General features: G+C 41.0%; 2 protein-coding genes across 2 annotated transcripts in view; one reads left to right on the top strand and one right to left on the bottom strand.

Annotated features, from left to right (window-relative positions):
- Positions 1-550: 550 nt before the first annotated feature.
- On the bottom strand, positions 551-16,703 carry LOC131722728 (macrophage mannose receptor 1-like). Its single transcript, XM_059015741.1, has 8 exons — positions 16,694-16,703; positions 14,536-14,877; positions 12,926-13,267; positions 11,966-12,289; positions 10,250-10,591; positions 7,133-7,174; positions 877-965; positions 551-679 (listed from the first exon to the last, which is right to left on the bottom strand). Exons 1-8 carry the CDS (start codon positions 16,701-16,703, stop codon positions 551-553), a joined length of 1,620 nt encoding a protein of 539 aa, XP_058871724.1.
- The window catches only part of LOC117414326 (E3 ubiquitin-protein ligase TRIM39-like), a 34,280-nt gene continuing 31,357 nt past the window's right edge, over positions 14,933-17,855 (top strand). The window contains exon 1 of the mRNA XM_059015965.1: positions 14,933-15,064. The gene's annotated coding sequence lies outside the window, so the exon portion shown is untranslated. The remainder of the gene's footprint in view (positions 15,065-17,855) is intronic.

The raw sequence follows: 17,855 nt of genomic DNA, 5'->3' as shown, positions 1-17,855 counted from the left end.
TGCACTGGAGGATCATGTGAAAAAGAGAACTGTCCTTCACCTGCCATCTACCTTAGCCCTGTCCTCCTGATAAGCAATTCAACACCTGTATCCTGGCTGTTGTTTGTAATGTAGACCTTCCAGGTGATTGTATAATTATACAGGAGCTTGCTCCCTTCCTCCCTCAGTAAATGTGTTTATGGTGCCCTCTATGGGATTTAATAGTACACTGCAAGTTGTACATTCATTCTGTAAATCCATGCTCTGCCATGCCACGGGGAAGAGGCCTGTTACTCTGTTACCACTCTGAATATATTCTTTACAAGGTGAAAGAAACTTGCACCAGCAACTAATGTAACCTCTATTAGAATCATTTACTACATTAAAACACACATCATCACCTTAATATAAATATGTGCTGCACCAGTAAATAATTAAATATATATTTAAATTAACATTAAAATTAAAAAAACACCCCCATCAACTTAATATAAACCAGTAGACAATGTAAGATTAATATAAACCAGTGCTGCTCTGAAAGCCCACGCTTGTCATTGTGGGCGCTGTTATCTCACGGCATGAAGTACTTCTCCTCCTCCTCCTCCTCCTCTTCCTCCTTGTGGAATATCTTCCCGTCTTGTTTTCTCCAGCGCAGATTAATGCCGTCCATTGGAAAGTTCTTGGAGAGGTGCTCCCGAATCTGAAACAGCAACACAAGAAACACAGTGTTATCAAGGAGCACCACATCTCTCTGTGTATCTATCAGGGAAACGAGAGGACACTAGAAGGAACTAAAGGGAAGCAAAGTCAACGTGAGATTAGCTCATCAGTGTCACACAAAGTCCAGTACACAGGAAGCAGTGTCAGTTTGGATTTCTGAAAGGGAGTGTCACCTACCTGCTCTAAAATGGATTCGCTCACTTTGGGGTCCTCAAGATTCATTCCTTTGGGTACGTTTAGTTTGACCCTTGCTATTGCCATCTTATCTGTGCAGACAAACAGAAGAGTTCACACAGCCATTAACATAAGCTTATTTGCATGTGTCTTGCAGATGATTATCTGATTTCCCTGTAAAAATGCACATCACATTAGTGCAGAGCTTGCATGTAAAACAATAAGACCCCACGTAGTCTGTAATGTGCAGCACAGAAGAGTTCACACAGCCATTAAATAAACCCCATGTCAAACAATAAGACCCCACGTAGTCTGTAATGTGCAGCACAGAAGAGTTCACACAGCCATTAAATAAACCCCATGTCAAACAATAAGACCCCACGTAGTCTGTAATGTGCAGACAAACAGAAGAGTTCACACAGCCATTAAATAAACCCCATGTCAAAAAATAAGACCCCACTTAGTCTGTAATGTGCAGACAAACAGAAGAGTTCACACAGCCAGTAAATAAACCCCATGTCAAAAAATAAGACCCCACGTAGTCTGTAATGTGCAGCACAGAACGGGAGCAGCGTTCCCTTTTTAGATTCTGAGAAATGTGCCGTTATAACTGAGAAAGGATCAATTACACTATGTAACACAATTTTTATTCCTGGGTAGTAAGTGTTATTTCCTAATTGCTTATGCCTCAAAAGTATAGAAAATGGCTATTATTCCCCACAAACTTTGCTTTTAATACCAGGACAGTGATATTTGAAAATTTACCTATTTCCAATGAGAAAACGGCGAATTTGTGTCTTTTCGTTCACATAACGTCAGAAAAAAACAACATATGAATCCAAATTAACATGTATTTATACTAAAGTAATACAAAAATGACTACAAAAGATTTAGAAGTGAGTAGTTTTTCGAGATTTACAATTATACTGTAAATCACTTTCACGAATCAGCCCCCTTGTGTAGTCTCCCATCATGTTCTCGTTATACTGTCCTTGGTAGCGGCGTTCAAAGTCCAGTATATCCTGGTGGAAACGCTCGCCTTGCTCCTCCGAGTACGCTCCCATGTTCTCCTTGAATTTATCAAGATGAGCATCAAGGATATGGACTTTGAGGGACATCCTACAGCCCTTTGTGCCGTAGTTCTTCGCCAGAGTCTCAACCAGCTCCACATAGTTTTCGGCCTTGTGATTGCCCAGGAAGCCCTGAACCACTGCGACAAAGCTGTTCCAAGCCGCTTTCTCCTTACTAGTGAGCTTCTTGGGGAATTCATTGCACTCCAGGATCTTCTTTATCTGTGGTCCGACGAAGACACTGGCTTTGACCTTTGCCTCAGACAGCTTAGGGAAGAAGTCTTGAAGGTACTTGAAGGCTGCCGACTCCTTATCTAGAGCTCTGACAAATTGTTTCATAAGGACCAATTTGATGTGCAGTGGTGGCATCAGCACCTTCTGGGGGTCCACCAGTGGCTCCCACTTGACGTTGTTCCTCCCCACAGAGAACTCGGTCCGCTGTGGCCAGTCCCGCCTCACACATCTTAGCAGATGCTTCCACGGAGTACTTTTTCGCTCTTGTCTTGATAAATTGGCCGCAGACATAGCAAAATGCGTCTGCCGGATGCTTGCAGCCTCTTGATGCCATCTCACAAAAATGCAGATATGTATCCACTTAGGCAGCTGGAACTAAACTGAACTGGTGGGCTTGAGGCCCCTGTATTTATACTACTATTTATAATACTGGAAAGTTCTAGATGTTACTCCAAGTTTACTCAGCAATGAATCTATCTGGAATGTTCTGGAAAATAGGTAATTTTCAAAATATCACTGTCCTGGTCACAAAAGCAAAGTTTGTGGGGAATAATAGCCATTTTCTATACTTTTGAGGCATAAGCAATTAGGAAATAACACTTACTACCCAGGAACCAAAAAAAAAAAAAAATTGTTACACAGTGTTATCAGTGAGGAACCTTCGACGACGCACTAACCCTTTGAAAGTATTCATTTTGTTTCATTATACAATTTTGAAATATAATTTAATTTAAAAAAACTGCCTTGGTTTAATATTGCTAATTACAGCTTTATTAAAACACAGGTAGCATAGAAAGAAATAAAGTAAACAATCATTAAACATGCAATTCATTTTCCTTCCATACTTCAGGAAAGAGCAGCCTTGAACACAGTGTCTTAGATCTCAGTTTTCAGCATAGTGAATGCAGTGTCTTAGACCTCAGTTTTCAGTATAATGAATGCAGTGTCTTAGACCTCAGTTTTCATTATATTGAATGCAGTGTCTTAGACATCAGTTTTCAGTATAGTGAATGCAGTGTCTTAGACCTCAGTTTTCAGCATAGTGAATGCAGTGTCTTAGATCTCAGTTTTCAGCATAGTGAAAGCAGTGTCTTAGATCTCAGTTTTCAGCATAGTGAAAGCAGTGTCTTAGACCTCAGTTTTCAGTATAGTGAATGCAGTGTCTTAGACCTCAGTTTTCAGTATAGTGAATGCAGTGTCTTAGACCTCAGTTTTCAGCATAGTGAATACAGTGTCTTAGACCTCAGTTTTCAGTATAGTGAATGCAGTGTCTTAGATCTCAGTTTTCAGTATAGTGAATGCAGTGTCTTAGACCTCAGTTTTCAGCATAGTAAATGCAGTGTCTTAGATCTCAGTTTTCAGCATAGTGAAAGCAGTGTCTTAGATCTCAGTTTTCAGCATAGTGAAAGCAGTGTCTTAGACCTCAGTTTTCAGTATAGTGAAAGCAGTGTCTTAGATCTCAGTTTTCAGTATAGTGAATGCAGTGTCTTAAATCTCAGTTTTCAGCATAGTGAATGCAGTGCCTTAGACCTCAGTTTTCAGCATAGTAAATGCAGTGTCTTAGATCTCAGTTTTCAGCATAGTGAAAGCAGTGTCTTAGACCTCAGTTTTCAGTATAGTGAAAGCAGTGTCTTAGACCTCAGTTTTCAGCATAGTGATTGCAGTGTCTTAGATCTCAGTTTTCAGCATAGTGAAAGCAGTGTCTTAGACCTCAGTTTTCAGTATAGTGAAAGCAGTGTCTTAGATGTCAGTTTTCAGTATAGTGAATGCAGTGTCTTAGATCTCAGTTTTCAGCATAGAGAATGCAGTGTCTTAAATCTCAGTTTTCAGCATAGTGAATGCAGTGCCTTAGACCTCAGTTTTCAGTATAGTGAATGCAGTGTCTTAGATCTCAGTTTTCAGCATTGTGAATGCAGTGTCTTAAATCTCAGTTTTCAGCATAGTGAATGCAGTGCCTTAGACCTCAGTTTTCAGCATAGTGAATGCAGTGTCTTAGACCTCAGTTTTCAGTATAGTGAATGCAGTGTCTTAAATCTCAGTTTTCAGCATAGTGAATGCAGTGCCTTAGACCTCAGTTTTCAGCATAGTGAATGCAGTGTCTTAGACCTCAGTTTTCAGCATAGTGAATGCAGTGTCTTAGACCTCAGTTTTCAGTATAGTGAATGCAGTGTCTTAGATCTCAGTTTTCAGTATAGTGAATGCAGTGTCTTAGAGCTCAGTTTTCAGTATAGTGAAAGCAGTGTCTTAGACCTCAGTTTTCAGTATAGTGAATGCAGTGTCTTAGATCTCAGTTTTCAGTATAGTGAATGCAGTGTCTTAGATCTCAGTTTTCATTATAGTGAATGCAGTGTCTTAGACCTCAGTTTTCAGTATAGTGAATGCAGTGTCTTAGACCTCAGTTTTCAGTATAGTGAATGCAGTGTCTTAGACCTCAGTTTTCAGCATAGTGAATGCAGTGTCTTAGACCTCAGTTTTCAGTATAGTGAATGCAGTGTCTTAGATCTCAGTTTTCAGTATAGTGAATGCAGTGTCTTAGAGCTCAGTTTTCAGTATAGTGAAAGCAGTGTCTTAGACCTCAGTTTTCAGTATAGTGAATGCAGTGTCTTAGATCTCAGTTTTCAGTATAGTGAATGCAGTGTCTTATACCTCAGTTTTCAGCATAGTGAATGCAGTGTCTTAGACCTCAGTTTTCAGCATAGAGAATGCAGTGTCTTATACCTCAGTTTTCAGCATAGTGAATGCAGTGTCTTAGATCTCAGTTTTCAGTATAGTGAATGCATGCTTTGCCATTGTTGCCGTCTTATTTGCATTCTTGTTTCCTCTACATGTTTATGACTGGCAATATGTTCTTTTAATGGTATTGACTCATACATGATCAATGGCAGTAAAACTTGAACAATAGTGTCCCACCATCCTCATAGAGATAATCAGATTTTGTTTTAGCTCTGTCTTTTACTGAAACATTGCTTTTTTTTCTTTGTTGGTGCAGCTGTCATGTTGAGTTTCAGCAGAGACACTTGAGTGAAGTCACCTAAACTCAACTTGCAAACAAATGCACGTGGTATGCCGTCTTCAATCACTACACTGTACTGTACATTACATTTTTACCAGTTTCTAAACGCTTGATATGATGGTATTTCTGAAATGTTTGTTTTTTAAAAGTGAAATAAAACAAAACCCGTGAAAGTATGAGTATTGTGATTTTTATTTATGTTTATTTATGTTGACTATTTATACTTCTAAATAATGCAGTAAGATTGTGCTTCAAAAACGTTTTCAATTATACGATGAGTTCAAAACTGAGACATTCCTAAGCAGCACCGTGCAGCCCTCTCCATAGAGGCAGAATCTCCAGACTCCTGCTTCACCCGCCCTGCACTACTGGATTCACTGGAGCCCCAGCGAGCTCTGTACTAATGTGACGTGCATTTTAACAGGGAAATCAGAGAATCATCTGCAAGACACACGGAAACATGCTTATGTTAATGCTTTGCACGAATGCTCTCAAAATGAGATGCTGGAGTCTCAAGGGAGGCTGATATTTGATAACTTGTAAAAGTTAATAAACTGAGTGGAAGGTTGTTGCCAGTTACTGTGTAAAATGTGCGCATTTTACCCTTAGAGGGAACGCTGAATGTGAGTTAAGTGCAGGGCTCAGGTGAGGTGCTGGTACCTAGAACACAAGAAGCAGACGTGTAGAGGTAGACTTTCAGAGATGAACTCTTGTGTTTAGATGTTTAGAGGAGTGTCTAATGTTAGGGCAGTTTTCAACAGTATAAACAGGGTTACCTGAAGACAGATTATTTGTACTGGACAAAATAATGTAACTCTATACATTAGGATTCCAAACCGAAAGACAACCGTCTGCTCTCCTAGTGTTGTTGCTGAATAGTTGCACACAGCTCTCCCACAGCTGATATAGCTCTAGTGGATCACATGACACATGAGGTGGGCTGTCAATCACACTGAACAAACTGCCATCTTCAAACTGCACTTACCTTGAGAGAGCGGAGTGGAAGGGGGCCTCGAGGATTCTGCTTCTGTAACAAGAAAGAGAGAAAAAAGAAAGTTTATAACAAAGCCAGATTCCTGCAGTGGTTCTGAATCCACTGAAGTGATTACACTGCATACCTTGAGAGACCGGAGTGGAAGGGGGGCTTGTGGGGTCTGACACTGTAAAGAAAACACACAACAAGATTTAGTGTTTCCTGTTTCAAGTGTATTGTTCAAATGCATTTCAATGAAACTGTGTCTATGCTGCTGTCTCCACCAGGACAATAAATAAATACTAATACAATCAAACAATAAGTCATTTATTACAAAGCCACATTCAAACTGAACTAGTGCACTCCATACCTTTAGAGGCTGGTGTTGAGAGAAGGCTTGAGAGGTTTGGATTTGCAGGAGTAAAAATACATCATTTGCCTTTCTACATTATTGTTTAAATATATTTGTGTGTCTGTGTGTGTGTGTGTGTCAGTGTGTGTGTGTCAGTGTGTGTCTGTGTGTATTTGTGTGTGTGTGTGTGTGTGTCAGTGTGTGTCTGTGTTTGTGTGTCAGTGTGTGTGTCAGTGTCTGTGTGTGTGTGTGTCAGTGTGTGTGTCAGTGTCTGTGTGTGTGTGTGTGTGTGTGTGTGTGAGTGTCAGTGTGTGTGTCAGTGTGTCTGTATGTGTGTCAGTGTGTCAGTGTGTGTGTGTCAGTGTGTCTGTGTGTGTGTCAGTGTGTGTGTGTGTGTGTGTGTGTGTGTGGTGCTGTCCTCACCAGGGCAATAAATAAATGCTAATAAATTGAAACAATAAGTCATTTATTACAAAGCCACATTCAAATTGAACTGATACATTGGTGAACTCACTGTTGAATTAGTGAGGTTGATAACAACACTGAGATTCATTTATAACTCATGGTGTGGGCTGTCAATCACACTGAACAGACTGCCATCTTCAAACTGCACTTACCTTGAGAGACCGGAGTAGAAGAGGGGCTCGAGAATTCTGCTTCTGTAACAAGAAAAAGAGAAAAAAAGAAAGTTTATAACAAAGCCAGATTCCTGCAGTGGTTCTGAATCCACTGAAGTGATTACACTGCATACCTTGAGAGACCGGAGTGGAAGGGGGGCTTGTGGGGTCTGAATCTGTAAAGAAAACACACAACAACAAGATTTAGTGTTTCCTGTTTCAAGTGTACTGTTCAAATGCATTTCAATGAAACTGTGTCTATGCTGCTATCTCCACCAGGGCAATGCTGACAATGACATGATTTATTGTTTTCAAATAAATATAATATATAGACAGTAAGAATGTATATCAAAGCACACGTCTCTCCTGGGTATAACAATGAGGGGTAGCTGCTCCCTCTCACACTCTTAATGACCGGGCTGGATTCTGGTTCTTCAGATCTCTAGGCTACACCCTGCCCTGCTCTGGAGGTCAGACAGCTACTGAAGGATCAGATGGACTGAGCCTCTGAGTCCCTGCTCACAGACTGGGGTACAAAAACTGAGCTGAATAATTAAATGAACCCCATGTAAAACAATAAGACCCACGTCGTCTGTAATGTGCAGCACAGAAGAGTTCACACAGCCATTAAATAAACCCCATGTAAAACAATGAGACCCCACGTAGTCTGTAATGTGCAGCACAGAACGGGAGCAGCGTTCCCTTTTTAGATTCTGAGAAATGTACCGTTTTAACTGAGAAAGGATCAATTATCAGTGAGGAACCTTCGACGACGCACTAACCCTTTGAATGTATTCATTTTGTTTCATTATACAATTTTGAAATATAATTTAATAAAAAAAACTACCTTTGTTTAATATTGCTAATTACAGCTTTATTAAAACACAGGTAGCATAGAAATAAATGAAGTAAACAATAATTAAACATGCAATTCATTTTCCTTCCATACTTCAGGAAAGCCCCGCCTTGAATGCAGTGTCTTAGACCTCAGTTTTCAGCATAGAGAACACAGTGTCTTAGACCTCAGTTTTCAGCATAGAGAACGCAGTGCCTTAGACTTCAGTTTTCAGCATAGAGAACACAGTGTCTTAGACTTCAGTTTTCAGCATAGTGAATGCAGTGTCTTAGATCTCAGTTTTCAGCATAGTGAAAGCAGTGTCTTAGATCTCAGTTTTCAGCATAGTGAATGCAGTCTCTTAGACCTCAGTTTTCAGCATAGAGAACACAGTGTCTTAGACTTCAGTTTTCAGCATAGTGAATGCAGTGTCTTAGATCTCAGTTTTCAGCATAGTGAAAGCAGTGTCTAAGACCTCAGTTTTCAGCATAGTGAATGCAGTGTCATAGATCTCAGTTTTCAGCATAGAGAACACAGTGTCTTAGACCTCAGTTTTCAGCATAGAGAACACAGTGTCTTAGATCTCAGTTTTCAGCATAGAGAACACAGTGTCTTAGACCTCAGTTTTCAGCATAGAGAACGCAGTGCCTTAGACCTCAGTTTTCAGCATAGAGAACACAGTGTCTTAGACTTCAGTTTTCAGCATAGTGAATGCAGTGTCTTAGATCTCAGTTTTCAGCATAGTGAAAGCAGTGTCTAAGACCTCAGTTTTCAGCATAGTGAATGCAGTGTCATAGATCTCAGTTTTCAGCATAGAGAACACAGTGTCTTAGACCTCAGTTTTCAGTATAGTGAATGCAGTGTCTTAGACCTCAGTTTTCAGCATAGTGAATGCAGTGTCTTAGAACTCAGTTTTCAGCATAGTGAATGCAGTGTCTTAGATCTCAGTTTTCAGCATAGTGAATGCAGTGTCTTAGACCTCAGTTTTCAGTATAGTGAATGCAGTGTCTTAGATCTCAGTTTTCAGTATAGTGAATGCATGCTTTGCCATTGTTGCCATCTTATTTGCTTTCTTGTTCTCTCTACGTGTTTATGACTGGCAATATGATCTTTTAATGGTATTGACTCATACATGATCAATGGTAGCAAAACTTGAACAATAGTGTCCCACCGTCTTCATAGAGATAATCAGATTTTGTTTTAGCTCTGTCTTTTACTGAAACATTGCTTTTTTTTCTTCGTTGGTGCAGCTGTCATGTTGAGTTTCAGCAGCAGAGACACGTGAGTGAAGTCACCTAAACTCAACTTGCAAACAAATGCACATGGTATGACGTCTTCATTCACTACACTGTACACTTCCATGTGTATTTTCAACTCTAATATTGTGATTACATTTTTACCAATTTCTAAACGCTTGATATGATGATATTTCTGAAATGGTCATCTTTTAAAAGGGAAATAAATCAAATCTGTACTTACCTTGAGAGACCGGAGTGGAAGGGGGGCTCGAGGATTCTGCTTCTGTAATTAGAAAAAAAGAGAAAAAAGAAAGTTGATAGCAAAGCCAGATTCCTGCAGTGGTTCTGAATCCACTGAAGTGATTACACTGCATACCTTGAGAGACCGGAGTGGAAGGGGGGCTTGTGGGGTTTGAATCTGTAAAGAAAACACACAACAACAAGATTTAGTGATTCCTGTTTCAAGTGTATTGTTCAAATGCATTTCAATGAAACTGTGTCTATGCTGCTGTCTCCACCAGGGCAATGCTGACAATGACATGGTTTATTGTTTTCAAATAAATATAATAAATAGCAGTAAGAATGTATATCACAGCACACGTCTCTCCTGGGTATAACAATGAGGGGTAGCTGCTCCCTGTCACACTCTTAATGACCGGGCTGGTTTCTGGTTCTTCAGATCTCTAGGCTACACCCTGTCCTGCTCTGGAGGTCAGACAGCTACTGTAGGATCAGATGGACTGAGCCTCTGAGTCCCTGCTCACAGACTGGGGAACAAACACTGAGCTGAACAAGAGCACAGACTGAACAGGGAGCCTTCAATCACAGCAGAACAAGGGGTACTGATAGCTGCAATCCACATCACCCCATTACCTCTGGAAGGATATTGAGCCTGAGCAGGGAGCCTGTGATTGATTCTCAAAGTGGAAACTGCTAGATTTGTCACCACCAGGACCTAATGAAGAGATCTAATCATGCTTCCCTCTTTGAACCTGAAGGTTTACACTGAACTAAATGAGAACACAGTCTGAACAGGGTCCTCACCCTCACAGCAGAAGAAGGACTTCTGAGAGTTGCAGCCGGTGTCAGTCCATTCACCAGTCTTACTCATCATCACACAGTTCTCATCCCCTCTCCCATTGTTTGGTTCCCCTTTGCTCCAGCTGTGAAATGTGTAGCTATCCCCCTGGTGTGACCACTTCCAGGGCTCATTGAACAGGCCTATCCAGAAGGTCTTGCCCTGCGCTTTCTTCACTATTTCTTCATTTTCACTGGCGTTCTTTATACTGACGAGGTCGGTGTGGTGTTCTCTACAGTACTGCTGAGCTTCAGTCCAGGTTTTCAGTTCTTTAATCAGGGTGTATCTCTCAGTGATGTTGCTGGTCTCTGTGAACACAAACAGATCAAAATCAATGTGATCTGTGGAGGTGCGCTGGCTCTCCTGTTGTATAGTGATTGAACCCGAGTCACATCCGGCTCAGCTATCAAGGTCATGAAAAGCAACATCTCTAGCAGTGCATGGGAGTCTCTTTAGTTTATGTCTGAAAAGTATTTAATAGCAAAGTGGGGGATGGGGGAGTCTATTTAATGATTTAGGAATAATCACTGTTCTTTTTCAAATTGATCATTCATTTTCCTCACAGTCGGTGCACAATCAATATGAAGCAAACAGTATCATTATGAACACATCCCCCCCATGTGCTTTCATGTATTTCCTGTACTGGCTGGTATTTTTCTATTTTGAAGTGAGCCTGTTCCAATGACAGTTTCAACATTCTAAAGCTCTGAGGGCGTCGACTGCATGATAATGAGCATTCTACCAGGAACCTGATTGGTTGAGGCAGTGCAATAACTGTTTAGTTCAGGTGGCTGTGGTATTTATTATTATTATTCATGGTGAATAATAATTTCCTATAATCGTCATTATTATACAGTCTTATTGTACACGGTGGTGGTGTGAGATCAGTGTGTCATAAGATTGCCCGTGTATGATAAGCGGGATGATAAAACTGCTAACCTCAATCTCTAAAAACAAACTCTACCACCAGTGCATGATCACAACAACACTGTTTAAAGAGAAATACAAGTTACATTTGTCACGAGCAACAAGACTGGCTCATCACTGTGGAGGCCGTACCTCATGAAACATTGCATTTATGCAGCCTAGTGTTGGTTAGAGAAGCACCTGCCAATCGAGCACATGTTGTGCTATCAGTCTGTCAGATCCTTTGCTCATGGTGACTGAAAATAACTTGTAACAGGGAGATGCAGCTTTTATATATTGCAGAATACCTGTCAGACCTCATTTGCATAACAAATGAATCAGTCATGTGAGGTTCAGCCCACTACACACAATACAGCAAAACTACAACCCTCTTTATCACCTTTTATTCTAATACAAATAGTTATTTAACTGCTAAACATATTTCTTCTACACATCTAATAAGGGTCACATATTTAAGACGAGGATTTTGCTGTCTGGAATATAAACAATCTAAACAAAACAATAAGAACTTTGAAGAATTCACATTTTCTTAAGTTTCTTATGAAGGGAAAAAAAATCATAAGAAAATGTGTTATGAATAACACACCTTCTTAACATTTTTCTTAATAACAAACTTAGAAACACTGTATTTAAGAAGATGTTTCTTCTTTTGAACGTTTTAAGATTACGGCCCCTGTGCAGTATCCAGGGGACCTGGCTTCATCCCCCAGTCCAGTCAGCTGTTTCATTAACAAAGGAATTGAATCACAACTCACCGCTGTAACACATGAAATAGTTACTCTGACTGCAGAGTGAATCCTCCCACTCTCCCTCCGCATTGACTGAAGCACAGAAGAGGTATGGTTCCCAGTTGGAGTAGATGACATCACCTCCACTGGACCACTGCCAGTTCTCTTTGTCACGATACAGCCCGATCCAGTAATACCAGTTACTAGTTGAAGGTATAAGAGCTATAAGCTTATTAACCCTGGCCTGGTCTTGAATGGTGGGCAGGTCTCTGCCTTGGTTTCTGCAGTAGCTCTGAGCTTCCTGCCATGTCTTCCCAGTTCCTTCATAGAAACACTGACCAGAGGAGCCGCCTGGGGAGAGGGGACAGCACAATAAAGATGAGTGAAAACGTGTTCTTCACAGAAAAGATTTCCACTGGAAATGGAACCAACAGTCACAGATTACTGGTCTTGTAAGAATGTAAGATACTAGTAGAAGTGTATGGTGATAATAAATATACTAACATGCTTGTGGTTTGTACTGTAACACGAGTATCATTCTGGCATGAGTGACGAAGGTCATGGAAACACCAGGTAGACAAAGAAATCGTTGTGAGAAAAACTCAGTTCACTGTCAATCAATGTTAATGTTATTTTAGAATGTGTAAAGGTACATGTCTTGTTATTATAGGATATTGCACAGCACAGTACAATACCTTAAAGCCTAAGGAAATATAACTGGGGTTTTGTTTACTCTTTAAACCCATTTAGACCCTCTGTGATTGATTCTCAAAGTGGAAACTGCTAGATTTGTCACCGCCAGGACCTACTGAAGAGATCTAATCATGCTTTCCTCTTTCAACCTCTGGAAGGATATTGACCATCCTATCAGCCTGAGCAGGGGGCCTGTGATTGATTCTAAAAGTGGAAACTGGTAGATTTGTCACCACCAGGACCTACTGAAGATCACTGAATTAAATGAAAACACAGTCTGAACAGGGTCCTCACCCTCACAGCAGAAGAAGGAATTCTGATTTTTGCAGCCATAGTCATTCCATCCATCAGTCTTACTCATCGCCACACAGTTCTCATCCCCTTCCCAATTGTTTGGTTCCACGTTGCTCCAGCTGTGAAATGTGTAGTTATCCCCCTGGTGTGACCACTTCCAGGGCTCATTGAACAGGCCTATCCAGAGGGGCTTGCCCTGCGCTTTCTTCACTATTTCTTCATTTTCACTGGCGTTCTTTATACTGACGAGGTCGGTGTGGTGTTCTCTACAGTACTGCTGAGCTTCAGTCCAGGTTTTCAGTTGTTCAATCAGGGTGTATCTCTCAGTGATGTTGCTGGTCTCTGTAAACACAAACAAACAGCAGCTGAGAGGCTGGGAGCTGTGGAGGGGAGCTGGCTCTAAACCCAAAACAAACTGTGTGTTTTCATCAATTCTACAATTTATCACAAACTGCGTCTTGTCTACAGTCAAGTACATCTATGTGTTATTTAAAAATAAGGGGAAAAATTCTCAGAAACTTGTTACGCCAAAAATATATATTTTTAGTTGGCTAATTTAGTCCTGTTTCAGTGTTCAATGAGATTCAATAATATGAGAATCAATCATAGAGGGTCTAAATGGGTTTAAAAGGGTAAACCAATAGGGGCTTCCGAGTGGTGCATTCGGTAAAGGCACTCCGTGTGGAGTGGAGGATGTTCCCTATAGCTTGGAGTTTTTAAGCTAAGCGATTAGAAGAGGATCTCTAGAATTCTCTAGAAGTTGCTTTGACTCGAATGTTATTATTGTTAGTTCATTGATAAATTGTTGTCTAAATGCCTTGTTTGTCGTAAAATCGTTTAATGGAATATTGGCTGTGCAGTTGTTTGAATGTGTTGCCTGCTTCATTGTTCACGTTGATATTAGACAGCTAACACACAGTCTGTCTCAGACAATGTAAGAAGGATAAGGACCCGAGAGACTTCTACAAGGAACTAAAACTCCTTTACTATGCAGGTGAAGCACAGCTTCAAGCTGCTGTTCATACGTAACCTGTCTGCAGAGGTCAGAGGTGCCGTGAGCACAGAAATAAATGCAGACAACTCAATGCCCACCATCCGGAAGCTGCGGAGAGTATGGTGAAATATACAGATACCTGGCCCAATACCAGCAGCACTCAGGTACTAGGAGATGAAGCAGAGCCTGACTTTCCTGGATCTGAAAGAAATGAACTGCCACAGAACTCCCAGAGAAGATTTCAACCTTCACACAGCAAACCCCAGCCCAGAGGGGAAGGTAAACCTGACAGACCTACACCTCACCAGAGGGGGGGGGGAACAGTGTTATAGATCCATCCATCTATCACTAATGAAATTTAGGTATTTTTTAACTGCCTCTGAAACACACCAAATACATCTAATAACCGTATGTTTTTGTATCCTTTCAAGGGCAACTTGGATTCAGGGTTTTGACTGAAAATATTTGCAAGCTGAAATAGTTTGAGATATTATCAGCTGTAGGAGTGGGTGGATTTGCAAACTCATACAAGCTCCCCTCACAAGGATGCTTAATAATTATAAGAACAGAAATAAATGAATAATCAATTGCAATATAGCAACAATTACGTCTTTACCTTTGTAGCACATGAAGGCTTTCTGAAGGTGGCAGGGTAAATCAGTCCACTTTCCGTCTGAATTGACTGAAGCACAGAAGACGTCTGCCCTCCAGTTGGAGTAGATGACATCATCGCTGTTAGACCACTGCCAGTTCTGTGTGTCATCACGATACAGCCCGATCCAGGAATCCCCGAGAGAAGCTCCTGTAATATTTAAGAGCTGCTTTGCTTCTTCCTGGCTGCGCACAGTGGCCAGGTCTGTGTGCTTCTCTCTACAGTAGCTCTGAGCTTCAGACCAGCTCTTCACAGTTTTTACAAACACGTGTTTTCTGATCTGGTTGTTTGCAGGCACACAAAACCCTGATAAAGAAAAAAAAAGAAAACGTTTTTTGGATTTTCCTAAATATATGTGTAACAGGTGGGACCGCGGGAACCAGGAAGTGTTAATTGTTGGCAGTATAAATATCGGCACCATAAGGGTGCAAGAGAACCAGGTAGTCGATGTGCAGCTGTGTTTTGGTGTTCCCGTGGTTCCCCCTGTGACGAGGTAAGCCGGTTGCACTATTGTTTTGCTCCCTCTTAATTTTTATGTGCAGTACTCTTTTGGTGTCCTGGTTTTATGGTATTGTTATTGGTATATTGTAGGGCGAGTCGGCGGATATACTTTTGGACGTCAGTATTCCGGACTCTCCCGAGGTAATGGAAACTGTGTTTTCAATGTAGCTGCTGCGTTAGATTTGTTGTGGTGGTGCGGCGTAACAAGGTTTCTTTTGTTGTTGTAGGAAGTGGAACGCCGCCAGCCACTGTTTCTGCTAGTTGTCTTTCCCTGTGTTTATCTTGCACATTGTTTTTGCTTATTATTGTCCCTTGTTTGTTTTAGTTTGTGTAGGCACGTTTTTATTTGTCTTCACAGTTTTAATAGTATCGTGCAGCGTTTAGCTAGCTTTTAGTGTGTGTCTATAGGAGCTGCGAGGGAGAGCGTCGCTATTGTAGCTGCTCTGCTCTACAGAGCATTGAACGTTTAGTCAAGTAAGGTGCTGGGTTGTGTTTTCTTTTTGAATTGTGCACTATTATGTTTGGTGTGGTGATTTTGTTTATAGTTACACTTTTAATATATTTACTTTAATAATTCACGTGTGGTTTCTTTTTGTTTATTTTATCACAGGTGGTGGTTGACTGCCCTTCTGGGCTTTGGTGGGTGGAGCAGCCAAATATTTATTAATTGGATGGACGTTTCTCTATCTCTCCTCTAGGTGTCGCTGGGGACAATAAATAAGCAATTATTCTATTGTGCAAGATATATGGTTAGGATTGTGTGTAATTGCACTGCAGCAATTGTGGGTTTTAGTGTTGTTGTTGATAATAAAGATTTTGTTGGCACAACCAATTTCCATTCTTTTGTCTTTTCATTTATTTGAGAGGGGCTCTGTGTGGGGTACCCAAATATTGCTGCTAGATTAATAAGGTTATGTGAGGTTCTATTTCTCGTTAAACTATAGATGGAGTAGTCTGCATCGCGACCTGTACAGTTAAATAGAGAATAGGTCGTGGACGCCACATGTTGTAGTGTTTCTTTTTTTTAAATTAATATTTCATTGTTTTCACAAAATAATACCCATACGTTATCAGTTAACCTGCTAGTATAATCAAATCATAAATATTAGTCAGTAATTCATACATAATTAAAATGAAAGACTAAACAAATGTGGTACAGTTTGGTGTATAACTTATTTATAAAATGTTGTAGTGTTTCTTTTTTAATATTAATATTTTATTGTTTTCACAAAATAACATCCATACATTATCAGTTCATCTGTTAGTGTAATCAAATAATATTAGTCAGTAAAGCCCCTTTCACGCTGGCATGCTCTACCCGGGTCAGGACCCGGTGCCATGCGGGTCGGCTACGTGATTTCACACTGTGTTTGATAAAGCAGGGTTGCCCTGGGTGACAGACGCATGTGCACAATGCGCTTACCATTACGGACGCATCCATGCAGGCTTCTCTGGATTGAACCGTCAGCTCAAATGATGATTAGAGCAAATGTTTCTACATCCCTGCTGCAATCTCGCTTATGCTGTGTCTCCATCAACAAAAATATGGCTAAACAGAAATGTTCCTTGCGGAAGTGAAACCTTCACGCAGGCATGGCTGTTTGTTATTGCATCAGCTCACGAACAGCCATAATGCATTTTTTTTTCTTGCTCAACCCTGGTCAAAGCGTGTTAGCCCACATCCTGAGGTGGGTCGCTGGGACCCGGGTTAACCTGTGGGATTGTGACCCGGGTAGCCAGGACCCAGGTAGGAGTGCCAGTGTGAAAGGGGCTTAATTCACACTTAGACACGCTGTGCTAACTTTAAGAACTTAAAATGAAAGGATTGATTAAAGTTTAACCAAATAAATAAATAACTACATTAATAACACTATGAAACAAAAATACGTTTTGGTAGCTCATACTTATTTAAATTACAAAATGTGACGCGTTTTAGAAAGGGACTGTGACAGAGACAAAGTGATTCTTGGTGATGCATCTCCCTCCCTCCTTGTGAGGGCCCTGTGTAAAGCAAACAGAGTACCCTGGACTGGATGGCCAGACAATTCATTCCCAGGGTTAGGCGGATGTTGGTCATCTAAAGGGGGCGGAGCTCCGGTACACTAAATAAACCCGGAAGGGAAACAATGTGGCAGCCGTGGATTGGAGGAGCTGTTATTATTATTATTATTTGTTTATTTAGCAGACGCCTTTAACCAAGGCGACTTACAGAGTCTAGGGTGTGTGAGCTATGCATCAGCTGCAGAGTCACTTACAACTACGGCTCACCTGAAAGACGGAGCACAAGGAGGTTAAGTGACTTGCTCAGGGTCACACAATGAGTCAGTGGCTGAGGTGGGATTTGAAGCGGGGGCCTCCTGGTTACAAGCCCTTTTCTTTAACCACTGGACCACACAGCCTCCTAACTGTTGCACTCGTTAAACAAGGGGTCATGATAGATGGTACAAAAGGGGACGGAGCGATGTGATCTGTTCCTTTGTAATGGTTAAAGCTAACTGGAAGGAGAACTGTATTGTGAACCGTGAGTGTTTTGTTTGTCGTGTCTAAATTGTACTTGCTTATTATTTAGATGGCTAACACGATCCGGAGCTGTCGCCAAAGGCCAGCACTAAACCCGGACAACACTTCTTTATTTCACAGAGAACTGTAATTGCACCACGAGCACTTGAGCACTCACTGTGGACTTGTGTTTGTGTTTCATGTGGGTGTTTAAAGAACGGGACTGTTTATTATTTTGGGACAAACCCGCGGATTACAGTAAAGCAATACACGCCGCTGCATTG

Source organism: Acipenser ruthenus, chromosome 51 (assembly GCF_902713425.1).
Source record: "Acipenser ruthenus chromosome 51, fAciRut3.2 maternal haplotype, whole genome shotgun sequence".
In the NCBI taxonomy this organism is placed as follows: domain Eukaryota; kingdom Metazoa; phylum Chordata; class Actinopteri; order Acipenseriformes; family Acipenseridae; genus Acipenser; species Acipenser ruthenus.
Note: the sequence above shows the minus strand (reverse complement) of the source record. Positions and strands in the feature narration are given on the sequence as shown.

Excerpts from the sequence above, each read along its gene's own strand:
- LOC131722728 (XM_059015741.1), bottom strand. Across the intron at positions 13,268-14,535 it reads AGCCTTCATGTGCTACAAAG|AGACCAGCAACATCACTGAG; the intron begins GTAAAGACGTAA and ends TTGTGTTTACAG. Across the intron at positions 966-7,132 it reads TTCTACTCCGGTCTCTCAAG|ATAAGATGGCAATAGCAAGG; the intron begins GTAAGTGCAGTT and ends TTGTCTGCACAG.